General features: G+C 42.8%; 1 protein-coding gene across 4 annotated transcripts; it reads left to right on the top strand.

The window, feature by feature from the left end:
* The first annotated feature begins 555 nt into the window (after positions 1 to 555).
* On the top strand, positions 556 to 22361 carry LOC134480533 (uncharacterized). Of its 4 annotated transcripts, XM_063268063.1 has the most exons (6): positions 562 to 965; positions 12232 to 14216; positions 14946 to 15105; positions 16438 to 16569; positions 17239 to 17422; positions 21571 to 22361. In XM_063268063.1, exons 2-6 carry the CDS (start codon positions 14087 to 14089, stop codon positions 21574 to 21576), a joined length of 612 nt encoding a protein of 203 aa, XP_063124133.1. In that variant the 5' UTR covers positions 562 to 965; positions 12232 to 14086; the 3' UTR covers positions 21577 to 22361. The 4 variants fall into 4 exon arrangements, with proteins under 4 accessions (XP_063124134.1, XP_063124133.1, XP_063124132.1 ...); XM_063268062.1 differs by lacking the exon at positions 562 to 965 and having other exon boundaries at positions 12160 to 14216; XM_063268064.1 differs by lacking the exons at positions 12232 to 14216; positions 14946 to 15105 and having other exon boundaries at positions 556 to 965.
* The last annotated feature ends 1972 nt before the right edge of the window (positions 22362 to 24333 follow it).

Here is a 24333-nt window from a genome sequence, read left to right as displayed (position 1 = left end):
ATATGTGTGAGGGGCTGGCAACTAGGTGCAGACCCAAGACCCTGGCCCCCTGCCCTGAGGCTCGCCTGCTGGATGTGGGCTCTCAGGGCCATCAGGATGCCTTCAGGTGAGGACAGCAGGTGGTGGCTTGCGCCCTGCTGAGCCGGCCTAGGAGAGTGGTAACCACAATCGCCATGCCCAAGCCTCCTGCCTGGGGCAGCTGGAAGCTCCGGAGGTGATGGCCGCGGGTTGGTCACGGTGGTCCTGGAGGCCCGAAGAAGCCGCCCCGGCCTCCGCCGAGCCCTAAGAGGGGACTGACGGGCTTGAGCGGAGCCCGGAGCTCCACACCACAAGCCTCCCCGTGTCCTGCCTCCCGGTGTTGTCTGCCCCACGGAGTGGGCACACGTGTCCTTCCCACCCCGCCGTTCGACCGCGCCCGAGCCGAGGCCTCAGGGCACGCGGAGCTCGTGGGTGAGCGCGGGGCCTGAGGGGACCGGGCGCGCGGGTTATATTCGGCGCTGGCAGCAGCGCGTGTGCCTGGGCGAGTTTTCCTTCCGCCGGTGCCGGCAGCCGGGGCGCCGCCGCCCAAGCTGACTCCTCTCTCTCCCTCTCTGACCGCGGCAGGGCCCAGAGGTGATTCTGCCTGCACGATGTCCTCCTTCCTGGAGGCGAGCTCTTCGCAGGCGCCACGTCGCGAACAAAAAAAGAAAGAAAAAATAAAAGAAAAAGCAGAAGAAGGGACCAGGGAAGGGGACATTAGCGGCGTTGGGGGTCAGCTCCGCCTGGGGCAGGCGCGCTATGACAGTGGTGGGGTTTCCAACAGAGACTGCAGCCTCGCAGTGTCCTGGGAAGAAGCCCAGGCCAGCCCTGCCAGGGGACCTCGAGGCGTGGCGCTTGCGCATACCCCTAGCCGGACCTCGGTCTGGTCCCCAGGGACAGCAAGCAGCAAGCAGGGCGGGCTGCACCGCCAGAGCAGCAGAATCAAGGTAGGTAGGAGACCCGCGTCCCTCCTTGGCTGGTTCTGGCCCTCCCCCCCCCGCCCCCCTTCCCCCTGTCCTGGGAAAGCAGTGGCAGAAGGAGGCAATGCAAAGTGAGCCCATTGGGTAGGGGAAGGGAGGGTTCAGGGATGTATGGAGAGCTGAAGTAGGGATTGGAAAGCCCATGGCATTGAGAAAGAATGGAGAGGTAATCTGGAGTGTGCTGTTAAAGGACGGGGATCATGGGAAAATATTTTCTTAAAACCTCAGGCAATGAATGTATTATTTAATAGATTTCTTCTGATCTACTTTGAAATTGGTTGCCCCTTGCAAGAGATTGTATTTGGAGGATGTAAAATACCCTCCTTCAATTACTCGGAGAAAGGGAACATAAACAGGGATTTCTTCTTTTTTAGCCTCCAAAGCTCTGAGAGATTACAGTTCTGCATGATTTAATTCTTTCCTGCCTGCTATGAGCAGGCCTCCAGATCAGCAAGTTCCTTTGGAATGGTTTTGCTTGTTTTTGTTTATTTTCCATGGTGCTGATTAGAAAGCCACGAATTGTTTTGTGAATTTTAAATATCAAGAGGTGACACCCAGAGTTTATGGTGGGTTCCTTCAAACATTGCAGTGTAGTTGCAGCATAAAAAAATATTTCTTGTGACAAGAAGTGGAAAAAGAAAGTTGATGAGCTAAGAAAAGTAGAGCCTTGAGCCAGATCAACCATTTGACTTCCTCAAATATGGAGCAAGCATGGAATGTTGCTTTTTCAGAATCGAGGGGGTTTTTAGGATTGGGCAATGAATGCTGTCTGGTGCTAACCCGTCCCTTTTGTGGCTGACAACCCTTAGGAGAAGGTCAGAATGTGCCAACAGCACAGAGTGGGCACTGGTGGTGTTTGAACTCAGAAGTGCTCAGGAACTGTGAAAGTTTCTCCGTTATCACCCTGGAGCCATCTAGTGAAATAGACCACTGTGATGCTGTGTAAGAGGCCATTTTGAGGGCTGGAGAGATGGCTCAGTGGGTAAGAGCACCAAGTGTTCTTCCAGAGGTCCTGAGTTCAAATGCCAGCAACCACATGGTGGCTCACAACCATTTGTAAGGAGTACTGATGCCCTCTTCTGGTGTGTCTGAAGACAGCTGCATGGTCTCACATATAAATAAATAAATCTTACAAAAGATTGTCATCTACTGCAGTTTCTATGTGGACAGGGCACAGTTGAAGGGCTTAAAGATAAAGTACATCGCCTGTCTTTAAAGGTCAAGTGTATCACCTAACTTTCAAACCAAGAAATGTAGTGTCTTTTTGGCTGCTTGTGTAGCTTTTAGTGATGTAACTTTTCTCCTAGTACTTCCTTTGTTTCCATAATAGATGTTTTCAAGTATATATGATTATCGCTCCTATTTGTAGAGCTATTCAATATTTTCATTGGTTAAATATTTGTGGTGAACTTACATTGTGATATCAGTAAAATGCTATGTGAAAATTTTAGAGAATATAGCGGTTTGGGTAATTTTAATAACCTTTGCCCTCAAGTGGTGGCCTGTTTTCACATTGAAAAGACTGAAATTCATTACCATCCATAGCAGGATTGATAGGGAAGCACAATGGACAGCAACAGTGTTGTTCTCTTTGACAGTTGTGGGAGCCAAGAAAGAAGTGTGACTTGCTTTTTGTGATTTACCAAATCAAGACTCAGTATCATTACTATAGAAGCCCATGGAAAAAATGATGAAGTTTTCAGAAATCACCAGTTGAAGAAATGGTGGTTTTGCTTATATTGAATTCTGAGTTTCAAAGTTATGTTTCATTTTTCTTTTTTCCTTAATGAGGCTTTTTATTAAGATTTTTATTCACCATTACACACTTAGATGCACAGTGCTAGGATCGTAGTAGGTGCTCATTAAATCACTGACCATCGGGGAGGAGGAATGATAAGAAAGTATGTATTTTCTGTAAGTTCTGTTAGTTTTGGGAACAGGTGGTTTTAGGTTGACCAGTTACAGCTTGGTATCTTGTCCCACATAAGACAACTTGACAGAACCCCCTTTCTGGCCATTAGGTTCAACTTATTTTTCTCTTAATCATTCTTGAAAATCATGGAAGTAGTGTGGAAAATTGATTGTACCTGCAGTATAGCAAAAAAGCCCAGTCTAATAGGAAGCAGTTATGTTTCTCCATGAGCTGATGTCTTAAAACATCTAGATTTTAGGAATTTGGTGTTGTGTTTTCTAAACATACATCTTACAGCATACAGATAACATCGTGATAGAATAAAGGAATCTTTTGATTTAGCACCAAATTCCCTAAAGCAATGAATACTGCACAGCTCTCTTGGCCATATGAATAGCAGAAATTATATTTCACTCTTTTAAATAAATAATGAAAGCACTTAAGGTTAAGCAAAGCCCATTGGAATAGTTTACTGTGGTGTTTCTCTTTGGTTTCTTGTGCTCTTTTAGAAGACAACTTTAAGAAGTCAGGGAGGTCAGGTGGTCAGTGTGGTCAGGCAGTCATGAGCAGATGGTTAAGCGATGTGCTAGGGCCCCATAGGCCAGTGAGCCCAGCCAAAGAGCACAGGCTAGCCAGTGAGCCTGACTGAAGAGCAGAGGCTAGCCAGTGAGCCTGACTGAAGAGCAGAGGCTAGCCAGTGAGCCCAGCTGAAAAGCAGAGTCTAGGCAGTGAGCCAGGCTGAAGAACAGAGGCTAGCCAGTGAGTCTGACTGAAGAGCAGAGGCTAGCCAGTGAGCCTAACTGAATAGCAGAGGCCAGACAGTGAACCTGACTGAAGAGCAGAGGCTAGCCAGTGAGCCTAGCTGAAGAGGAGAGGCTAGCCAGTGAGGCTGACTGAAGAACAGAGGCTAGCCAGTGAGCCTGACTGAAGAGCAGAGGCTAGCCAGTGAGCCAGGCTGAAGAGCAAAGGCTAGCCAGTGAGTCTGACTGAAGAGCACAGGCTAGCCAGTGAGCCTGACTGAAGAGCACAGGCTAGCCAGTAATCCTGACTGAAGAGCAGAGGCTAGCCAGTGAGCCAGGCTGAAATGCAGAGGCTAGCCAGTGAGCCTGACTGAAGAGCAGAGTCTAGCCAGTGAGTCTGACTGAAGAGCAGAGTCTAGGCAGTGAGTCTTACTGAAGAGCAGAGGCTAGCCAGTGAGCCAGGCTGAAGAGCACAGGCTACCCAGTGAGCCTGACTGAAGAGCACAGGCTAGCCAGTGAGCCAGGCTGAAGAGCAGAGGCTAGCCAGTGAGTCTGACTGAAGAGCACAGGCTAGCCAGTGAGCCTGACTGAAGAGCAGAGGCTAGCCAGTGAGCCTGACTGAAGAGCACAGGTTAGCCAGTGAGCCAGGCTGAAGGCTGAAGAGCAGTGATTTTAACCTTTATTTCTAAGTTCTTCAGTTTTCCTAAAAGAGAAAAGTTTGCATCCATAAAGTTTGACTTGAAAGGTTCTCCTTGCTCTCTTCTTCTTATCTCCTTTCCTCTTGCTCTTATGATACAATAATTTCCTTACTCTCAATGCCTTACTCTCAACGCTATGCCTTTACTTCTAAGTTCTTCTTGAGTTCTGTTCTCTTCAGTTCAGTTCTGTCTAAAAAGCTTTCTCTCTCTTTTTCCTCAGCATTTGTATATCTTTCTGAACACAGCATCACATGGTGAAAAGTTCACCACAAGTTTGCACAGGAATTCAAATCATAAGTTGGACACTCAGTTTACAACAGAGAATGTTTACATGCACATCCATGAAGAGTAATCATCAGGATAAACTATCACCATCTGTCACTGGCTCTGCATGTTCATGGAGAGTTAAAAGCTGTAATTTTTATGAGAAAAGAATAAGTGAAATTGCTTATAGGCAAATCCAGTCAATTATTTATGTTCAGTCCTTGCACCTATAGTAAATCATTAGTTCTCTTTTTATGAACTTTGGTTAATTGGTTTATACCCTCTTAGGATGGGCTCTAATTTCTAGATGCCTGCTTGGTATTGCAGAAGCAATTCACTCATGACACTTTAAGAAGGAAGAGTTCTCAATGCAATTTTGATTACCAGAGAAAACATAATAGCTGTCCCATTATAAAGGAGCTTAAAATTACTAATCTCATTTTAGGAATTCTTATAGAATTATAAGAATTATAGGAATTAAGACATCATCTACTTGTCTGTACATCATCACGCCAAGACAATACATCTTCATTGCTCTGTGGTGATCTGCTCAAAAGAGTGGGGTAAAGAGCATGACAAATACAGAGGCAGATACTTGCAGCCAACATTCAGCTGAGAGCGGGGTCCCCGATGGAGGAGTAAGAGAAAGGATTGAGGGAGCTGAAGGGGTTTACAGCCCCATAAGAACAACAGTAAGAAACACCCAGAGCTCCCAGGGCCGAAAACCACCATCCAAAGAGTACACATGGGCAGACCCATGGCTACAGCTGCATATGTAGAAGAGGATGGCCTTCTTGGGCACAAATGGGAGGAGAAGCTCTTGGTCTTGTCAAGGCTTGATGCCCCAGTGCAGGGGAAACCAGAACAGGGAGGCTGGTAGGCCTGGGTGTTTGGGTGGGTGTGGTAATACCCTCACAGTAGAAGGGGGAGGGGGTTTTATAAGGGGTTTTGTGGTAACCAGGAAAACGGATAACTTTTGAAATGTAACAAAAGCCCTCTCTGGGGAAGGGACAGCGGATAAGGTGCTCTGAGCCCCTACTTCCCTGCTGCCTCCCTTTGATCGTGACTGTGGTGCATGGTGTCAGCCTGGGACTCTCCATGGGCTGCTGCTGGCACTGGTCCTGGCGTTCATGGCCAAGAGCATGATAAGCAAGGAGCACATGGTTTGTCCCGATTCAGAACAGGGCGAGTGGCCACCAGAGAATAAGCACAGCTTCCTGTACAATCATGAGGTCTTCCTGGGCAAGGAGGGCTCCAAGACCTTTGATAGCTAATCCTGGATGAGAGCAGGAGAGGCTGGGGAAAATTGTTGATCCAATTGACAGTGATGAAGGCAGACTTGTTACTACTGAGGACCTGAAAGTTTGGATCAAACAGGTACAGAAAAGATACATCAACCAAAATGTGGCTAAACTCTGGAAGGATTGTTATAGGGACATATACGAAAAGATCTCCTGGGAAGAATACAAGCAGGCTACCTATGGCTACTACCTGGGAAACCTTGCTGAATTCCAAGATAGCTCTGATCATCACAACTTTAAAAAGTTGCCTCCACGAGATGAGAGGAGGTTTAAGGCCTTGACGGTGACCTGACAGCTACTCAGGACAGGTTCATTGCTTTTCTGCACTAAGAGGATTTAGAACATATGAAGGAGATTGTAGTTCTGGAAACGCTGGAGAATATCGACAAGAACGGGGATGGTTTTGTGGACTAGGATGAGTACATTGTGGACATCTTTTTCTCACGAGGACAATTGCCCTGAGACCGACTGGGTTTTGTCTGGGGAGCAGTTCAATGATTTCCCAGATCTGAACAAGAATGGGAAACTGGATTAGGATGAGATTCACCATTGGATCCTCCCTCAGGACTATGACCATGCACAGGCTGAGGCCCAGCATCTGGTATATGAGTTAGATAAAAACAAGGATGAGATGCTGACCAAGGAGGAGATTCTAGACAACTGGACCATGTTTGTGGGAAGCCATGCCACCAATTACAGGGAAGATCTTACCATAAATCATGATGATCTTTGAAAGACACTCATCCGAATGTGGCCAATGGTCACAGGCTTCCTGCGGATGTTCTGGGTTATTGCTATATTTGTCAAGTATATAGCAGTTCTATCCCTAAACCATAAGAAACCTTTCTAAAGCTCAAAAAAATCATACATTGCACCACAAACAATAATAGTAGGAGATTTAAACACGCCACTTTCATCAATGGACAGATCAGGGAAATAGAAATTAAACAGAGACACAGAAAGACTAACAGGTTATGAAACAAATGGATTTAACATATATTTATAGAACACTCCACCCTAAAACCAAAGGATATACCTTCTTCTCAGCATCCCATTGTACCTTCTCCAAAATTGACCATATAATAGGTCACAAAACAGGCATCAACAGATACAGGAAGGTAGAAATAATCCCATGCCTCGTATCAAAAAACCACCGACTAAGGCTGCTGATCAATAACAACAAATAGGACAGAAAGCCCACATATACTTGGAAGTTGAAGTCAATGACAACTTGGTCATTGGAGACATAAGAAAGAAGTTAAGGACTTCTTAGAATTTAATGAAAATGAAGATACAACATACCCAAACTTATGGGACACAATAAAATCAGCGCTAAGAGGAAAACTCATAGCTCTGTATGCCTGCAAAAAGAAACAAGAGAGAGCATATGTCAGCAGCTTGACAGCACACCTCAAAGCTCTAGAAAAAATTAAATAAACCCTAGAGGAGTAGAAGGCAGGAAATAATCAAACTCAGGGCTGAAATCAAACAAGAAGAAACAAAACCGAGTATCAAAAGAATCCGCAAACCCAGGAGCTGGTTCTTTGAGAAAATCAACAAGATAAATAAACGCTTAGCCATATTAACCAGAGGTCACAGAGTGTGTATCCAAATTAATAAAATCAGAAATAAAAGGGAGACATAACAACAAAATCTGAAGAAATTAAAAAGATCATCAGATCCTACTACAAAAACACATATTCAACAAAATTGGAAAATGTGGAGGAAATGGACACTTTTCTATACAGATACCAGGTACCACAGTTAAATCAGGAACAAATAAACCATCGAAAAACCCCATAACTCATAAAGACATAGAAACTGTTATTAAACATCTCCCATCCAAAAAGAGCCCAGGACCACATGGATTTAGTGCAGAATTCTATCAGACCTTCATTGAAGACTTCATACCAATACTGTCCAAACTATTCCGCAAAACAGAAACAGATAGAGCACGACCAAACTCCTTCTATGAAGCCACAATTACTCTTATACCTAAACCACACAAAGATACAACAAAGATAGAGAAATTCAGACCTATTTTATTTATGAATATTGATCAAAAATGCTCAATAAAATTCTTGCAAACTGAATCCAAGAACACATCCAAACAATCATCCATCATGGTCAAGTAGGCCTCATGGCAAGGATGCAGGGATGATTTAATATACGGAAGTCCATCAACGAAATTCATCATATAAACAAAGTCAAAATCACATGATCATTTCATTAGATGCTGAGAAATCATTTGACAAAATTCATTACCCTTTCATTAATAAAGTCCTGGAAAGTTCAGGAATTGAAGGCCTGAATCTAAATATAGGAAAATGCAAAATACATCAAACCTGTACCTATCATCAAACTAAACTTAGAATATTGAAGGAATCCCACTAAAATCAGGGGCTAGACAAGGCTGCCCACTCTTTCCCTACTTAAGTACAATATGGTACTTAACGTCCTAGCCATAGCAATCAAACAATGAAAGTAGGTCAAAGGGAAAAAATTAGAAGGGATGAAGTCAAAACCCTAATATTTGAAGATGATATGTTAGTCTACTTAAGCACCACCAAAATTCTACCAGAGAACTACTTAACCTGATCAACAGCTTCAGCAAACTGTCCGAGTATAAAATTAACTCAAACAATTCAGTAGTCTTCCTCTACTCAAAGGGTAAACAGGCTGAGAAGGAAATTAGGGAAATGACACCCTTCACAATAGTCCCAAATAATATAAAATAACTTGCTGTTACTTGAACCAAGCAAGTAAAAAAATCTGTATGACAAGAACTTCAAATCTCTGAAGAAATTGAAGAAGGTCTCAGAAGATTGATAGATCTCCCATGCTCATAGATTGGCAGGATGAATATTGTAAAAAAAATGACCATTTTGTCAAAGGCAATCTACAGATTCAATACCATCACCAACAATATTCCTACTCAATTCTTTATAAAGGAAGAAAGTGCAATTTGCCATCATTTGGTATAACATAAAACCCAGGACAGCAAAACTCTACTCAACAATAAAAGACCTTCTGGGGGAATCACCATCTCTGACCTCAAGCAGTATTACAGAGCAATAGTCTGTATGGTATTGGCATACAGACAGGCAGATCAGGGGAACATAATTGAAGACACAGAAATGAACCCACACACCTAAGGTCATTTGATCTTTGACAAAGGAGGTAAAACATCCAATGGAAGAAAGATAGTATTTTTAACAAATGTTGCTGGTTCAACTGGAGGTCAGCATGTAGAAGAATGCAAGTTGACCCATTATTATTACCCTGTACAAAGCTTAAGTCCAAGTGGATCAAGGACCTCCACATCAAACCAGATACACTAAAAGTAATGGATAAAAAGTAGGGAAGGGTCCCGAAGACATAAGAACTAAGGAAAATTTCCTGAACAAAATACCAATGGCTTATGCTTTAAGATCAAGAATCGACAAATGGTACCTCATAAAACTGAAAAGCTTCTGTAAGGCAAAGGACAGTGTCATTAGGACAAAAAGGCAACCCACAGATTGGGAAAAAATCTTTACCAATCCTGCATCTGATGGAGGGCTTATATCCAAAGTATACACAAAACACAAGAAGTTAGAGTACAGAGAGTCAAACACCCCTGTGAATAAATGGGGTTCGGAGCTAAAGAAAACATTCTCAGCTGAGGAATATAGAATAGCTGAAAAGCACCTAAAGAAATGCTCAATATCCTTAGTCATCAGGAAAATGCAAATCAAAACAACCCTAAGAATCCACCTCACACCAGTCAGGATGTCTAAGATCAAAAAATCAGGTGACAACAGATGCTGGCGAGGATGTGGAGAAAGTGGAACACTCGTCCATTGTTGCTGGGATGGCAAACTGGTACAAGAACTCTGGATATCAGTCTGAACGTTCCTGGAAAATTGGACATTGCACTACCTGAGCACACAGCTATACCAGTCCTGGGCATATACTCAAAAGATGTTCCAACATACAATAACACATATGATCCACTATGTTCATAGCAGCCTTATTCATAATAGCCAGAAGCTGGAATGAACCCAGATGCCCTTCAACAGAGGAATTTATTCGAAAAATGTGGTACATCTACACAATGGAGCACCACTCAGCTATCAAAAACAATGACTACTTTCAATTCATAGGCAAATGGAAAGAACTAGAAAATATCATCCACAGTGAGGCAATCCAGTCACAGAAAAACACACTTGGTATGCTGGTGGGAGCGATGGCCTTGAAGCGCTCCATTATTGATGTTATTATTATGGTTAGCATTAAGTATGACTGGGTTCATGGAAAATCGCCAGCCAGATGCAGAAGACTAATACAAATGTGGTGGTCAAGATGAATAATCATATGATAACGTCTGACATTAAGATACCCAAAGTCATGACCTGTAACCTTTCTGAAAAACCAATATCCTGCTGACTAATAGATATTACAAACCTGTGACCTTTCTGACAACCTGTCAACATCAGCCGATTCCCTGACCACATAAATATTGTGTCCTTGGCGTGGCTAACTGTTTCTTACTTCTCTCCTCTCTCTGTTACCCATTTTATGGTACAAATTCAGCCTTGGGGAAAAATAAAAGTGTCGCCTTTATCAGACTCTTGTCTTGGAGTCCTTCTTCACATCTCTTGTCCCTCATTCTCTTCCAGGTACTCAGCACCCCTCATTGACAGTATGCACTCATTGATAAGTGGATATTGAACAAAACCTCAAATTACCCAAGATGCAATCTACAGATCTCAGGAAACTCAAGAAGAAGGATGACCAAAGTGCAGATGCTCCCACTCCTTCTTAAAATGGGGAACAAAAATATCCATAGGAGGGGATATGGAGGCTAAATCTAAAGCAGAGACTGAAGGAACAGCCATTCAGAGTCTGCCCCACATGTGGCCCATATATATATACAGCCACCAAAACTAGGTAAGATTGATAAAGCTAAAAAGTGCTTACTGAAAGGGACAGAATATGCATCTCCCCTGAGAGACACATCCAGGGCATGTCAAATAAAGAGGTCAGTGCTGGCAGTAAACTGCTGAACTGAGAATAGGATGCCCTTTATGGGAATTAGAAGAAGGATTCAAAGAGCTGAAGGGCTTGCAACCCCATAAGAACAGCAATGCCAACCAAATAAACCACTAGCAAAAGACTATACGTGCACTGACCCAGGGGGCCAACTGCATATGTAGGAGAGAATAGCCTTGTTGGGGCACCTGTGGAAGGGGAAGCCCTTGTTCTTAACAAGGTTGGACCCTGAGTGCAGGGGAATGTTCAGGAAGGGGTTTCTAAGTGGCGTGGATTGGGGGACCATACATATGGAAGAGGGCACGGCAGGGGGGCTTATGGACCAAAAGCTGGGAAAGGGAATAACGTTTGACTAAAACATATATATTTATTAAAAAAACTGAAATTTAAAAAAACGATACTAATACCAAAAAATAATCAAAAAAATGTGAATAAGAAAGAAATTTTAGGTTTTGGAAAAAGATGAATTCCAGGTATTTGAAAAACTGTATGACCATGATCAACACTTTAATATACGTGAGAAATTTTTTACATGTTAATGAACTGCATCTTTTTTTTAAATAGTGAATGGAAATCCAGTCCCTTCCTGGCTGTGAGGCTGGGGATCCAGATGTAGTGGAATTCATTATTTGTTGAGTCCTGAACCTTTGAGTCTGCTTCTAACTCAGCTTATGCCAAGGAAACTAGGCCAAGGTGATATCTCAGCCATTGTCCAAACTATCTGGACTAACAATCACAGGTGAAATTCCACCTTGTAAATGGGAGGAGAGGAATAAAATATACTTTAAGGATTTAAAAAAGATGAAATGTACCCAAAAACATCCAATAAAAAAGTTTAAAATAAAAATAACTTAGGAAATACAAAATACTGCGGTGCCACTCCACAATCATGATGTGTTTCTTGTTTGATAGCTTACAGGTTAATTTACTTCTCTATGACTGTTTTCTTATTTCAAAGTAAGTAATGGCATCATCTGTGGAGTGATGGTGAGAACAAAAGCTTTGCGGAACTTGAATAATCGATTCCTCCGGAGCATGTGCTTAACATTCTAAGCACAGGGAAATTTCCTGAGGGGATTAAAAAACAAAATCCAAACATAAAACAGGAACAACAACGATTTAAAAACATTCTGCACTCTGGGTATGAAGGCATGTTGCAACTTTAATCAGCTTTGTAGGTATTTCTAATAAACACACAAAGAAACAAAAATCCTATCACAATCCTTGCAGTTGCATCCAACAAAGAGAGAGCTGTGAGGTAGTGTGTGCTGCTTCTTTCCCCAGATACCCCTGGGCCTCAGGCCTGCACCCAGTGAGCTGGACCAAGAGCAGCCAGGTTGAAATTCCTGCTGCCATGGCAGGATTCTGCAAGAGCATTTCCCTTTGACAACAAGGAACCTGTGTGGAGGAGACCTCTTGGTGAGTCCTCAAGGACTCTGCATTTCCTACTCTACAGGGAGAAGCCCTGCCAAGTCTTTGGCAAGGCCAGCCAGTTGTTTGGGTAAGTCTCTGGTCCTGTGTCAGAGGGCGAGGAATGGCAGAAAGAATGGCAGCTCCACTGAGAGCAAAGGCTACCCCTTCTAGGCCTATGACCTCCTAATTAATTTATCTTTTCACCTGATGCCCTATTCACATTTTCTTACTATCATACAACTGTGATCTTGATGAGCAGCTGGGCTCTTGTTTTCTTAATCAGTTCTTTGTTGTCACAGACGTTTTTAACTTACTCCAGCCCCTGAGACTTATTCATACCTTCTGTATGCAGTAGGACCCTTGGTGGGACTGTCATCTCAAAAATAGAAGGTTCAGTAATCCAAAAGATTGGACACCAGGTTACCTCAGGCCAGGAAAGAAGTCTGCCACCATTAGTAAAAGAGCAAGGGAAAAATTACATAGGAAAAACAAGTGGCTTAATCAGAAGAAAAGATCCTCAACTTCTAAGGCCCGCACATCTGCACCCCTCTCTTCTGAGCTTTGTATAGTGATGTTGTATAACTCCAGATGGTAGTAAAAGGCAGAGCTCTTCCCAGAAAGGTCAGACATGATTTTCACTCTTACATCTCTGAGGTGGGGTGGCATTATAGCACACATTCATGTTGAATCATTATAACACCTATGATAAGAAGACAGAATCCATATATCACAATGCCAAATAGACTCCCTCCTGAACGTATGGACGCATTAAAATTGAGGTTCAACCTGAACTCAGGCCATTCCACTCCCTTCCCATCCTCCTGATTCTTATGTTTGCTACAAGTAAAAGATCATGGTGTAGTCCCCAATATTCTCATGCCTAGACTTGTCTATTCACGAAGAATGATATTGGAGAAGTGAAGGCTATATAGTTACAATGTAGTAACACAAGGTCCTGGTTGACATTTGCTCACTGATGTCCAGTTTAATTGTCTTGTTATACTTGAGAAAGGGAGGATGTCGTACATATTATATAAAACAGACAGAAATTTATTATTTTATATATGCCCTGTAGTTGATCCCTATGTTCCTAAGGAAAAGGAGTTTTTATGCAAAAAATAGGATTATAGACCATTGATTTTGTGAAATACATGGATATGTAAATGGAAACAATGTCAGCTTTCAAGGACTGCACAGTAAGCAAATATTTCCAGGTTTTATACACTCAGAGGTATAGAAGAAATATATTGGCCTCCAGAAAAAAGGAAAAGCTTAGGAATAGAAATGTGTGTCACATGCATTGTCTCAAGTAGTTGATTTACTTTTAAGAAAAATCTCCCTCCTCCTTGGTCCCTAGAGATTTGGGTGCTAAGAAAAATCTGTTCTCCAATTCAGGGTTGTAAGCAACCCTCCCCAGCAAAAGCATTGTTGCCTTCTAATGAAGCAGAGAGACATATCTAGCTTTGAAATAGAGGTTGCCAAATGGTATTCCCAGTGACACATGGGAGACTGGAGGAAAGGGTCCCCACAGAAATTCATCAGTGTGGGGAGAGCTGGTTAGTAGGTAGGCCATAGAATTTTCCAGTGACATCACCAGTAAGCCGTTCACTGGACACTCTATTGTATCTAAGAGATCCCTAGAATCTTCTGTGATGTCACCAGTGTTGTGGTGACACCAACTGCCTTTGGGATATTACTTCAGTTCCCTTTGCGTTCACAAGCAGGCATGTTTTGCCAGCTGCTCAGGCTATTTCGGAAGGAAAGTGTTGATCAAGGTGAGACCGCACCAGGTCAGAGGGAAGCTGACCCCCTCTCTAGTAAAACAGGAAGGAGGAAATCATTCTGGGGAAGCCTTGGTGAGTCGTGGGCAGAGTTGGGGAGCATCCTTAAGGAGGTAGGTTTGAGATGTGCCTTCTAAGACTAGGCCTTACAAGCAGGAGCCTTGGGATTTTTCAAAGGCAAACCAAGAGTCAGGAGTTCCTGATCTTTAATTTGAGAGAAAGCCATAAAGTTGTAAGACTTCAGTGTCTTTTCTTGAAGCTTTTTAACTGTGAGTGTCAACGAATGGCAGGAGGAGGCACTGTGAGATTAACAATGTGACCATCCATGATTGAGAGTTGAAGCACTTCATCCTCTAGATAACTGTAGGTTATATAAGTGTCTGATGGCGAGAACAAGGAAGGATGCACCCCTAGTCATGAATTGAGTTCTCAGACACTTTGGGCTGGACCACACTTGGTTAGAGCTTGATGGTGGTAAGCATTATGAAGTCATTATGAACTCCAGGATTATCTGCACCACATCTGATATGAGATAACAATGTCGCAGATGTTTATGTCTCAGTCAGATTATAACTTTCAGTGCCGCGGGTTGTGTAATAGTGAGTGTGGCACGTCTATGGCATTAGAGGTTGGGAAGAGGGACATAGCTTAAGAATCAACCTTTAAGAAAGCTTTTCTGCTCTTTTAGGGATTCACCCAGTCTCTACCATTTCCCCTTCCTCAACCTCCTTTTCGGATTCAGAATGATCTTTTCTGCCCACGGGCCATTAATATGCAAATTCACTTAGGTTTATCTGTCTACAGTTTTTGGTAGGAAGGCATCATCCCAAAATGTCATCAGTAAGCAAGAGGAGTGTCTAAAGGAACTGGAGGAACTCAAATTTGAAATCCAGAAGTGTCAATTCGAGAGGGATGAACTTTATCAAATCCTGGATCTTTATATCTATGATGAGTGGGACCACAGGTAGTCATTATGCCCAGTAACCTGTTCACTGTCTTGCGCTCTCTCTCTGCTACCTCAAGATTTCCTCATAGCACGAGAGAGTTTCACCTCTCATCCTGGATTTTAAGGAGATTTGGCAGGCATTTGCTTGTGAGATGAGCTAGGTGCTGTGTGTTTAGGGTCAACCACTTTTGTACTTGACCCTGAGCCTCTTGGATTAGCATTGGTTCTGTCAACAGCTAGAAGGACCTTGTCACACTTGCTGCAACTGTGTGTGTGAATGAAATGCCTGCACGTCATCACTCTTTCCTCTGATTTTGTTCTCTATACACTGATTCTATGGCACCTCCATGGATGTAGTTGGCATTCTAAATGTGTTTGGATATGGGTTGGTGTGTATATATGTGGCAGTATTTGTTGGTGGTTTACTCTGGATCAGGACGTCTGGGACCTTTGATTGGGTCTGAGGATTTGTTTGATCAACACTTTGCAGGTCATGATAGTGATGAGTACGTGGAGGCCCACACTGATCAACAGAGCACTTTGCTCCTTCTGTATACCTTGGTGGCACCCAGGACTCTCCCGAGGGGAGGAGGTGCTATAAATCCTCTTCCTGGTCAAACTTATTTATGCCCTCTGGGAATTCATGTAATGATAGAAACAAAGGATTGAGTATACCTGCTTTCAAAACAAGAGAAATGTCATCACAGCTTTCTCTTGGGCCCAAAGCTGTGGCACAGACTGGAGGAATCTTCTTCCTGAACTAGTCAATTCCATCATGCTCACCTGGCCAGCTCTTAACGGTCAGGTCCCTCCAACTGGTACCGTGGCTCTGTTCTCCTGTGCCCAGGATAAAAAACTTAACCAGTACAAATACTTTGAAGGAGCAAGTATGTGGTACATACTGAGTTTAAGTAATCGAGAGAACAGTCTGATTTCACCTAATTTGTTTCACCTGCTTTGATCTTTAGTTTTTTTATTTTTTTAACTATCCAGGGATTGTTTATTGTGACCTAGAAATGGTCACTGTGGTCTTGACAGTTGTTATTCCCAAACAGGCAGCTCTCAGGCTCTGCCCCCTCCTATATGGTGAGTCTTTGCAGAACCATATCTCTCAGGATTCCAAGGAGTCCTTATTTCAAAACAAATGTTTGCTTATTTACACAGAAATATTTTCTGTGGATTGAGTCTCACTGTTGGGTTTTGGTCTGGTTTTTGAGTTTGCCATTTTCTTCCCTTCCACCATTCCTTGAATTTTAAATTTTTTATTATATATTTTTGTTTACATTTCACCTAATTCTGAAATCGTGAGTTCAAAACATTATTTGTTCCTTTGGCCATGACCTAACCCAGGCTGCATGTCGAATTGCCAGTCCTTCAATCTGAACATGAGATGAGAATGATGGCTATGCAAATGATGACCAACTCAATAAGTGATGCCATGGAGAGGTACAAGGAGCTCATACAAGTGAACAGTTCCTACCGGTGAGTCGCAGACAGAGATGAGAACCCAGCACTAGGCAGGGAATGCTTCTGTCCTGTATGACTTTGAACCAAAGTCAGGGCTCTGGTTCTGTAGTGTCTGACTCTTAACAAGAAGGCTGCCTCCTGGCAAGGGTCTTAGATTTGTAGCTCTTGGACTCAATTGTCCTACATGAGAAGGGTGTAGAAGACACTCCAATTGTTATTTTCCCCGTTAAAGTTCCTCTAGATAGAAAAGGTTTGCACCATGATGGGAATATCAATCAACTCTGAATCTCTAGGACTCTGACAGGAGATTTAAAGATCTGTGATCCATGAGAAACACATGGAAAGAATCTATAGCTATTGGGTCTTCAACTACCCCTCAGAGGGGCTTTCCCCACAACGTGAAGATGGTTTCACCATACCATGGACATACGAGCTCCCTTATGGACCATCTCTTCTACCTTGATTTATATAAACCGTCTTAGTGTCAGGATTTTCAGAAGCACTTTGATTCATGTGGAATGTGGATTCTGGATTTGACCTCCTCTAATTGGTGCTAACTTGTATAGTGTGGCTCTATTCTGGGGATTTCTGAGGATGAGGACCCTTGAAGGGATGATTGGACTTGCAGGAGTGACAGGCAAATAGAAGCTGCCTGGGATTTACCATTTTTTGTTTGTGGTTCAGCATCAGGCAATACCACCTCCTGCGTGAACAAACTCAATTGAAGAACAATATACAGATTTTGCTGAATGAGAAGAGAGAACTGCTGGTGGAGCAGACTGAACTGCCAGCATCCTCTGTGGAGGCAAAGAGGCTCTGTGAAGAGGCCGGAATGAACATCTGTGACCCCGGAGCCAAGCCACAGCAGGTAGGGTTAGGGCTCAGGGTCGGGTTGTCCTCAGGTCTTACCATAACCATAGACAAACCAATGTAACTGTCTATTGACTGATCCATGTCCTGACCTAGGTCTCATCCAAGTGTTCATTCATGTGATGGTTTACAAAGCTTTCTGTGGAGATAGCCCCTTTTCAAGAAACTGCATGTTTGGAAAGCAAATGCTCCTGCTCTTCGAGAATCTGCACTTCATTAAGGGAGATAAGTTGATCACACAGCAGAGCACTACATGCCATTATGTATGGAGGGTGCTATGTGGGAGCCCCTCTTTAGACTAGAGCAGGGCTTTGAGGGATGAAGCAAAAGTCCAGAGCCCATTTTCTTTACAGGGATGGTGTGAGACTCAGGAAGTAAGTAGTTTTCAAGGAGGAGAGCATGGTGGAAATGCCAAAGAAATGGTTCTCATTGTCATTTGTGGTGGCTTTTGTTCTTCCTCCCCTCATGTCCCTGTATATGAAGATGGTGACTTCATGCTTCTTAGATCTTGGGTAACTACAGAGCCTGTGTATCAGCATGTCAGTCCTGTCTTATTTGAGTGCTCCTGGAGAGTTCATAACTGGGCCTTAGAACCTGAAGCTGGTTAGAAGAGCAAGGATGTGGAAAAGGTTTCTCAAAGGCTGAGGGCTGGCATGAGAGACTTGAGGCTTCAAGAACAAAGTTATCCATATGTACCCCCAATTCTCACCAAGAAAGGTGCATTGCTGTGCTGACCTGCATCTTAGGGAGCATGCGGGGAGGCCAGTTCATGACATGCAGTTTTGTCCAGTCATTATCTAACTTAGTCCTTTAAGCCTAGGTCTCTCAACAAACATGAAGCTTCCTGTTTTGTGCTGGCCAGCAGTCTTTGCATCATTCGTCCAGTTCCAAGATGAGCCCCCTCTCTTATTTGTCTCAACACATTCTTAAACCATTCACCTATTTTAAAAATAAGGATTAGATTTCTTCACTTTACCTGAACAGAGTTATCCCCCGGGAAGATTCTGGATTGTCTTATTGGCTTCCCCATGATATTGCATGGAATCCTAGAGTGCAACCCTCTGCTGACATTGCTTTGCTGACTATATCATGGGCACTGCATTCTTTCAGGACAGATTCCCTCTCAATATTGTACACAGTGCTGCATTTCAGAAAATTCACTCTATGTTATTTAGTTAGCCTTTTTCTGACTGACATTGAGGTTGTTTTAATATTACAGGAACTCTAATTTGATCAAATGTTCCTGGTAACTGACCGTGAGTCACTGTCTTCTCTGATGCTTCCAAAGTCTTCTATGAAGGAAACAGGGTAGCTTTAGTGAGGGGCCTATGATGAGTCAGCATAGAGCTTGATGGAGTCTTTTCCTAGAAATCTCTCTCTTGGGGATTTGATGTTGTGTTGTTTAGGCTATCTGTGCAGAACATGTAACTTACTTGTCGGACCAGCAAGTATCTGCATAGAAAGGTTTCCTGAAGTGGAAATGAGTACAGGCCAGGGCAGCACATCTTGCTTGTGTCTAAGAGACTTGTACACAGCATTGTTCCCACTAATTCCTCACTCAACAGGAAATGTGCTGCATAAGAGCAAAGTTTTCATTTGTGCATGCAAGTGTGTATCTCTGTGTCTGTGTTTGTGTGTGTGTTTGTGTGTGTGTGTGTGTGGTGTGTGTGTGGGTATATGTGTGTGTGTGTGTGTGTGTGTGTGTTTGCAGTAGTGAACGTGTGTTTCCCTCTATTTCCAAGTTTCATGAGAAAAGTACTCTAAGCGATCACTTTATATCCATGGAACATGAAATAGAGCTGCCCAGTCATTTGGCATCTCCATCTAGCTCTGTACAGCAAAAGGACACTTAAATTACTAATTTGTTCTATTTCCAAAAATTTCAGAACAGAATTATCTTGTGAAGTCTGGGGGAGGAGTGGAAATATGTTCAAGTGAGTCGTGTTTAACAGGGGTAACAAATGGTACAGGCCTAGAGCTTGCAGGTCCCTTTTTGTTATGGTGTAGAAACAGGACACTACAATCCTTTAGAAATGCAACCCCCAAAAAGAGGACACAAAAACACCTGTAAAGTTAGATTTTCAAGTGATTAGGGGCAAAACTACTGATCTGCATTGAAATCCTTTGGAGCACATCAAAGGAATGGAGTACTGGGAGGTAAGGGCAAGGCTTCTCTATAAAATCCATGAGTTTATGTTGCTTCTCTGTTCTTTGTGAATTGTGAAAGCCCACTGGAAGGTTATGTCACTCACTGTGGCTTCTCCAAGGTTGCTTTCCACATTGCCTGCTACCATTTCTTTCGAGCTACCTTGGCACACTACAACTTCCCCTAGGAGTTTGGCTTGGATTTTATTCATTGAGAATTTGAGTTGCTTGGAATTGTATCGTCATCCAGAAACAGTCCCATAGCTATGCTGTGGTGCAAGAACAGGGCAGTTTCAGGAACCCCTTTAGGTGCACAGATAATCCAAAGCGCTCCTCTATGTTATCTGTGTAGCATTCTGCAACTGCTGTCGATAAACATCATTTTCTCTCAGTTAATTTCAGCCTCAATGGGTTAGGAGAAATGATGAGCTTCAAATGGGTCTGACAGTGTAAGAACAGGTAGCCCTATGAGAAGCCATGTTCAGAAAGTGGAACAGAAGTTTTAGTTAACACAGTGATTCCACAACAAGGAGTAGGTATTGCCATTGAAACTAGGGAGCATCAATGTTGTTGTGGTCCCAGAGTAACCTTGAAGGAGAATCTATCCAGACGTCCATCAGCCAACGAGTAAAAGTGTACCATACGATGGAGCCCTTCCATAGATTCTGATTCAGTGTGAGATAATCCATGCAAGCTTTTACTTACTTATTCAAATTATCTGTGGAACAATCACATTACGGGGAGAAAATTTGTTGATTTGGATCCTGGTTATGGAGATTTCCTATGATTCTAGCTTTGGGCATGAAGTCACTCAGGCTATGGTAAAGACAGCTCCGATTAGAAGAAGTTGCACACTTTGGGGAAAGTCTGAAAGAGTGAACAAGAACAAGAGTCTAGTCCACCACCAATATATGATCCTTTGCTGAGCAACAAGACAGCTCTACACAGCCTTTGGGACTTGCTAAGCCAGATTGTTAATGGGGAAAGAACCCTGAGTCTATGACGGTTTATGGGAGGACAGCACATCACTGACTGAGCTGTCTATAGGCTCTGGCCACTATGTACATATCCCACTCAACATTTGTTTTTATGCCTCCAGCGAATCCTGGGGAATCTTTACATTAAGCATTAATGTTCAGGTAGGAACATAGGCTGGAAGAAGCCATTTGAATATCCTTCCCTATATAAATACCCTTTTTGGGTGGATGACCACCCCACCTGGATTTCAGCCTCAGGCAGCTAAGGAGCTACTCAGAGTATTGTTCTGGTACACTTCATGTGAATTTTGCCCATGAAACAATATATATGATCCTCTGCATTTCTTGCTATGTTCTACTCCTTTCTTCCTGTGATCTCTCCGGAAAGATCTGAGGACATTTTCCATTCTGTCCTCTAACAAATTGCCTTACACTAGCCATAGACTTGCAGGGGTGCTGGTGTGTTTCTACATGAAAATCACCTCTAATGTCCACGTGTACGCTGGGAAGATTTGCATGGAGCACATTCTCAGTGATTACAGGATCTGTGCGGTGAGCATGAATTTGAAGTGAGATGGCTTCTCTGTGTATTTGCAGATACAGTGGTTACAAATGGAAACTAGACGGGTTCCTTCAGTGCTAACATAATCAGAAATTTCACCTCAATTCTGGGCATGTTCTCCAGAAGGAATCCACATGGTATTCTAGTTTGCTCATACCTCTCTTGAACTCAGATTCAGACATAGCTACAATGTTATTATTCAATGTCATATACCTGGACCAGTGGGGAAAAATGCTCATTTTTCTCTTAATCCCAGCACAGTGCATAGTCCACAGTTCAAATTCTAGCAGTGTTAAAAGCTGAGATATAAATCCAAGCGCAGGTACTCTATGTCACTTGGGGATGCAGGGACTGACCTCAGCTGACAGGTCATGCTGGATTGTCCAACTGAATAGAGCTGATGTAAGAGGGAGAGCTGAATTGACAACCACTCAATAAATCTTTATTCCCTTGCTCTGCTAGGTCTGAAATTCTCCAGCAGAAACTCGAACATGACACAGACCAGGACAAGATCTCCCTTGGAGAGAAGAGCTACAGGAGGAGAACTAAGTGCGCACAGCAAATACACCACTATTGCGTCTCATCTGTAGTGTCCATAGCAATTGTGGACTGCATTTTCCTCCTTTAGTTTAACTTCTTTGGATTGAATAGGCTGTACTTTCACCTCAGCCTCTCCAACAAGTGTGTACTTTTTGAGGGACTCAGAGAAGTGCTGATGCACATCAATCAAGAGCTGCAGGTCATCCAGAAAGACTGTGCACGGGTAAATTTGTACTTGTCCTGATGGGTCATCCAGAAGAGTTTCATGGAGATCAGTTCACAACATTGGAAAGACTTTGTGACAAAGTCTGTAATATCATTTATACTCAGTATTGGTAGGCTTTTTCCTTAATACCCCCACTCCAACAAAACAGACCTACTTCCACTCCTCTCGAAAAGATTGTTACCATCACTAACTGCTTGTCTACTATGTCTCCAAGGCAAGCCACAGGCTATAAGTCTATTCTGCAAAAGGAGCAGCAAAAGAATACTTAGCGCAATTCTTCTATTTAAAGTTTGGTTAATTTTTAATTGTTTTGGTTATTTGGTTTTCCTTCTATTCATTTGAAGATTTATTATTTATCTGTTGTTGTTGTTTTGTTCATTTGCTTTTCTATTTTGATAAGGATATACACTGTATATATTGACTACCTGCATCTGGTTACTATCAAGTAAATTGGATGTATTCTGGTCAATAAAGTAGTAATCTCAAACTCTTCACTCTTAAGAACCTTCTTTATTGATCATTAGTGTCAACATCTGAAGTCCCACAGCTATCAGGGAGGGATGGATCTCTGCATTCTCATGGGGACTGGGCATCAAATCACTTCCCAGTCAGACTGAGATTCACAGGCATTTATACAGTCACTGTGCACTGTGTTTCCAGCTCTGAATTTCAAATTCATCATGCATACATTACCCACTGTGTAAGCTTGCTGTTAACTATATAGTTACCTCTAAATTATACTCTGTCGATGAGAGTTTTGCTGAAGACCCTGGAATGCAGATAATCCTGAGACCACAGGAAAGAAAGCCACTTCTGACCAGCTCTTCCCACATCTCTGGTCCAATATTAATCTGCATGGTGCCTCTGGAAACAGGAATAGAGGAGCAGTCAGTGGCAGGAACCTGCTTGGTTCAGCCTAGGCCCAGAACCTACCTGGGCCCCGAGCATATTTGAAGAAAACCATAGGCATACAATTCTCTGTTTCCTGACTGTGGCTTTTTTTGATTCGAAGCTCAAAATACCATTTTGCTGTTGTTGATTTTTAGTTGGATATTTCTCATTTCGAATTCAAATGTTATTCCTTCCTTGTTTTCCAGAAATAAGTCCGAATACCATCGCCCTCCACCTCTGCTATAAAAGTATTCCCTTCACCAGCCATCCACTTTCCCAGCCTAGGCAGGACCAAGGGCTGCTCATTCCATTTGTGCCCAAGAAGACCATCCTCTGATACACATGCAGATGGAGCCATGGCACAGTTCCTGTATAGTGATTGGGTAGTGGTTTAGTCTCTTGGAACTCTGCTTGGCAGGCATGGTTGTTCTTATGGGTTTGCAAGTCCCTTCAGCTCTTTCAATCTTTCTGTAATTCCTCCAAATGAGGTCCGGTTCTCAGTTCAATGGTTTGCTTCTAGCATTCACCGCTGTATTTGACATGATCTGGCTGTGCCTCTCAGGAGACATCTATATCCAGTTCCTATCAGCCTGCACTTCTTAGCTTCATCCACCTTATCTAGTTTGAAGGCTGTATATGTATAGACCACATGTGGGGTAGACTCTGAATGGACATTCCTCTAGGCTCTGTTTTAAACTTTGCATCCCTATCCCTTCAATAGGGATTCTTCTTCTCCTTTAAAGGAAGGAGTGAAGAATCAGTATTTTGGTCATCCTTCCTGAGTTTCATTTGGTCTGTGAATCTTGGAGAATTTGAGCATTTGGGCTAATATCCACTTATCAATGAGTGCATACCATGTGTGTGTTTCTGTGATTGGATTAACTCATTCAGGATGATATGTTTTAGTTCATTCTCTTTGCCTATGAATTTCATGAAGTCATTGTTTTTGATATCTCTGTAGTACTCCATTGTGTAGATGTACCACACTTTCTGTTTCCATTCCTCTGTTGAAGGGCATCTGGGATCTTTTCATTTTCTGACTATTATAAATAAGGCTGCTATGAACATGGTGGAGCATGTGCCCTGTTGTATGTTGGAGCATCTTTTGGGTATATGTGCAAGAGAGGTATAGCTGGGTCCTCCGCTAGTGCAATGTCTAATTTTCTGAGGAACCTCTAGACTGATATCCAGAATGGTTGTACCAGTCTGCAATCTCACCAACAATGGAGGATTGTTCCTCTTTCTCACATCCGTGCAAGCGTCTTCTATAGCCTGAGTGTTTGATCTTAGCCATTCAGAGTGGTGTGAGGTGGAATCTCAGGGTTGTTTTGATTTGCATTTCCCACATAACTAAAGACGTTGAACATTTCTTTTGGTGCTTCTCAGCCACTCCATATTCCTCAGCTATGAATTCTTTGTTTAGCTCTGAACTGCAATTTTTAATAGGGTTATTAGTCTCCCTGCAGTCCAACTTCATGATTTCTTGTATATTTTGGATATTAGCCCTCTATCAGTTGTAGGATTAGTAAAGGTCTTTTCCCAATCTGTTGGTTGCTGTTTTGTCCTAA

This window comes from Rattus norvegicus, chromosome 9 (genome assembly GCF_036323735.1).
Source record: "Rattus norvegicus strain BN/NHsdMcwi chromosome 9, GRCr8, whole genome shotgun sequence".
NCBI lineage: Eukaryota > Metazoa > Chordata > Mammalia > Rodentia > Muridae > Rattus > Rattus norvegicus.
The sequence above is the reverse complement of the archived record's forward strand: the minus strand, read 5'-3'. Positions and strand labels throughout refer to the sequence as shown.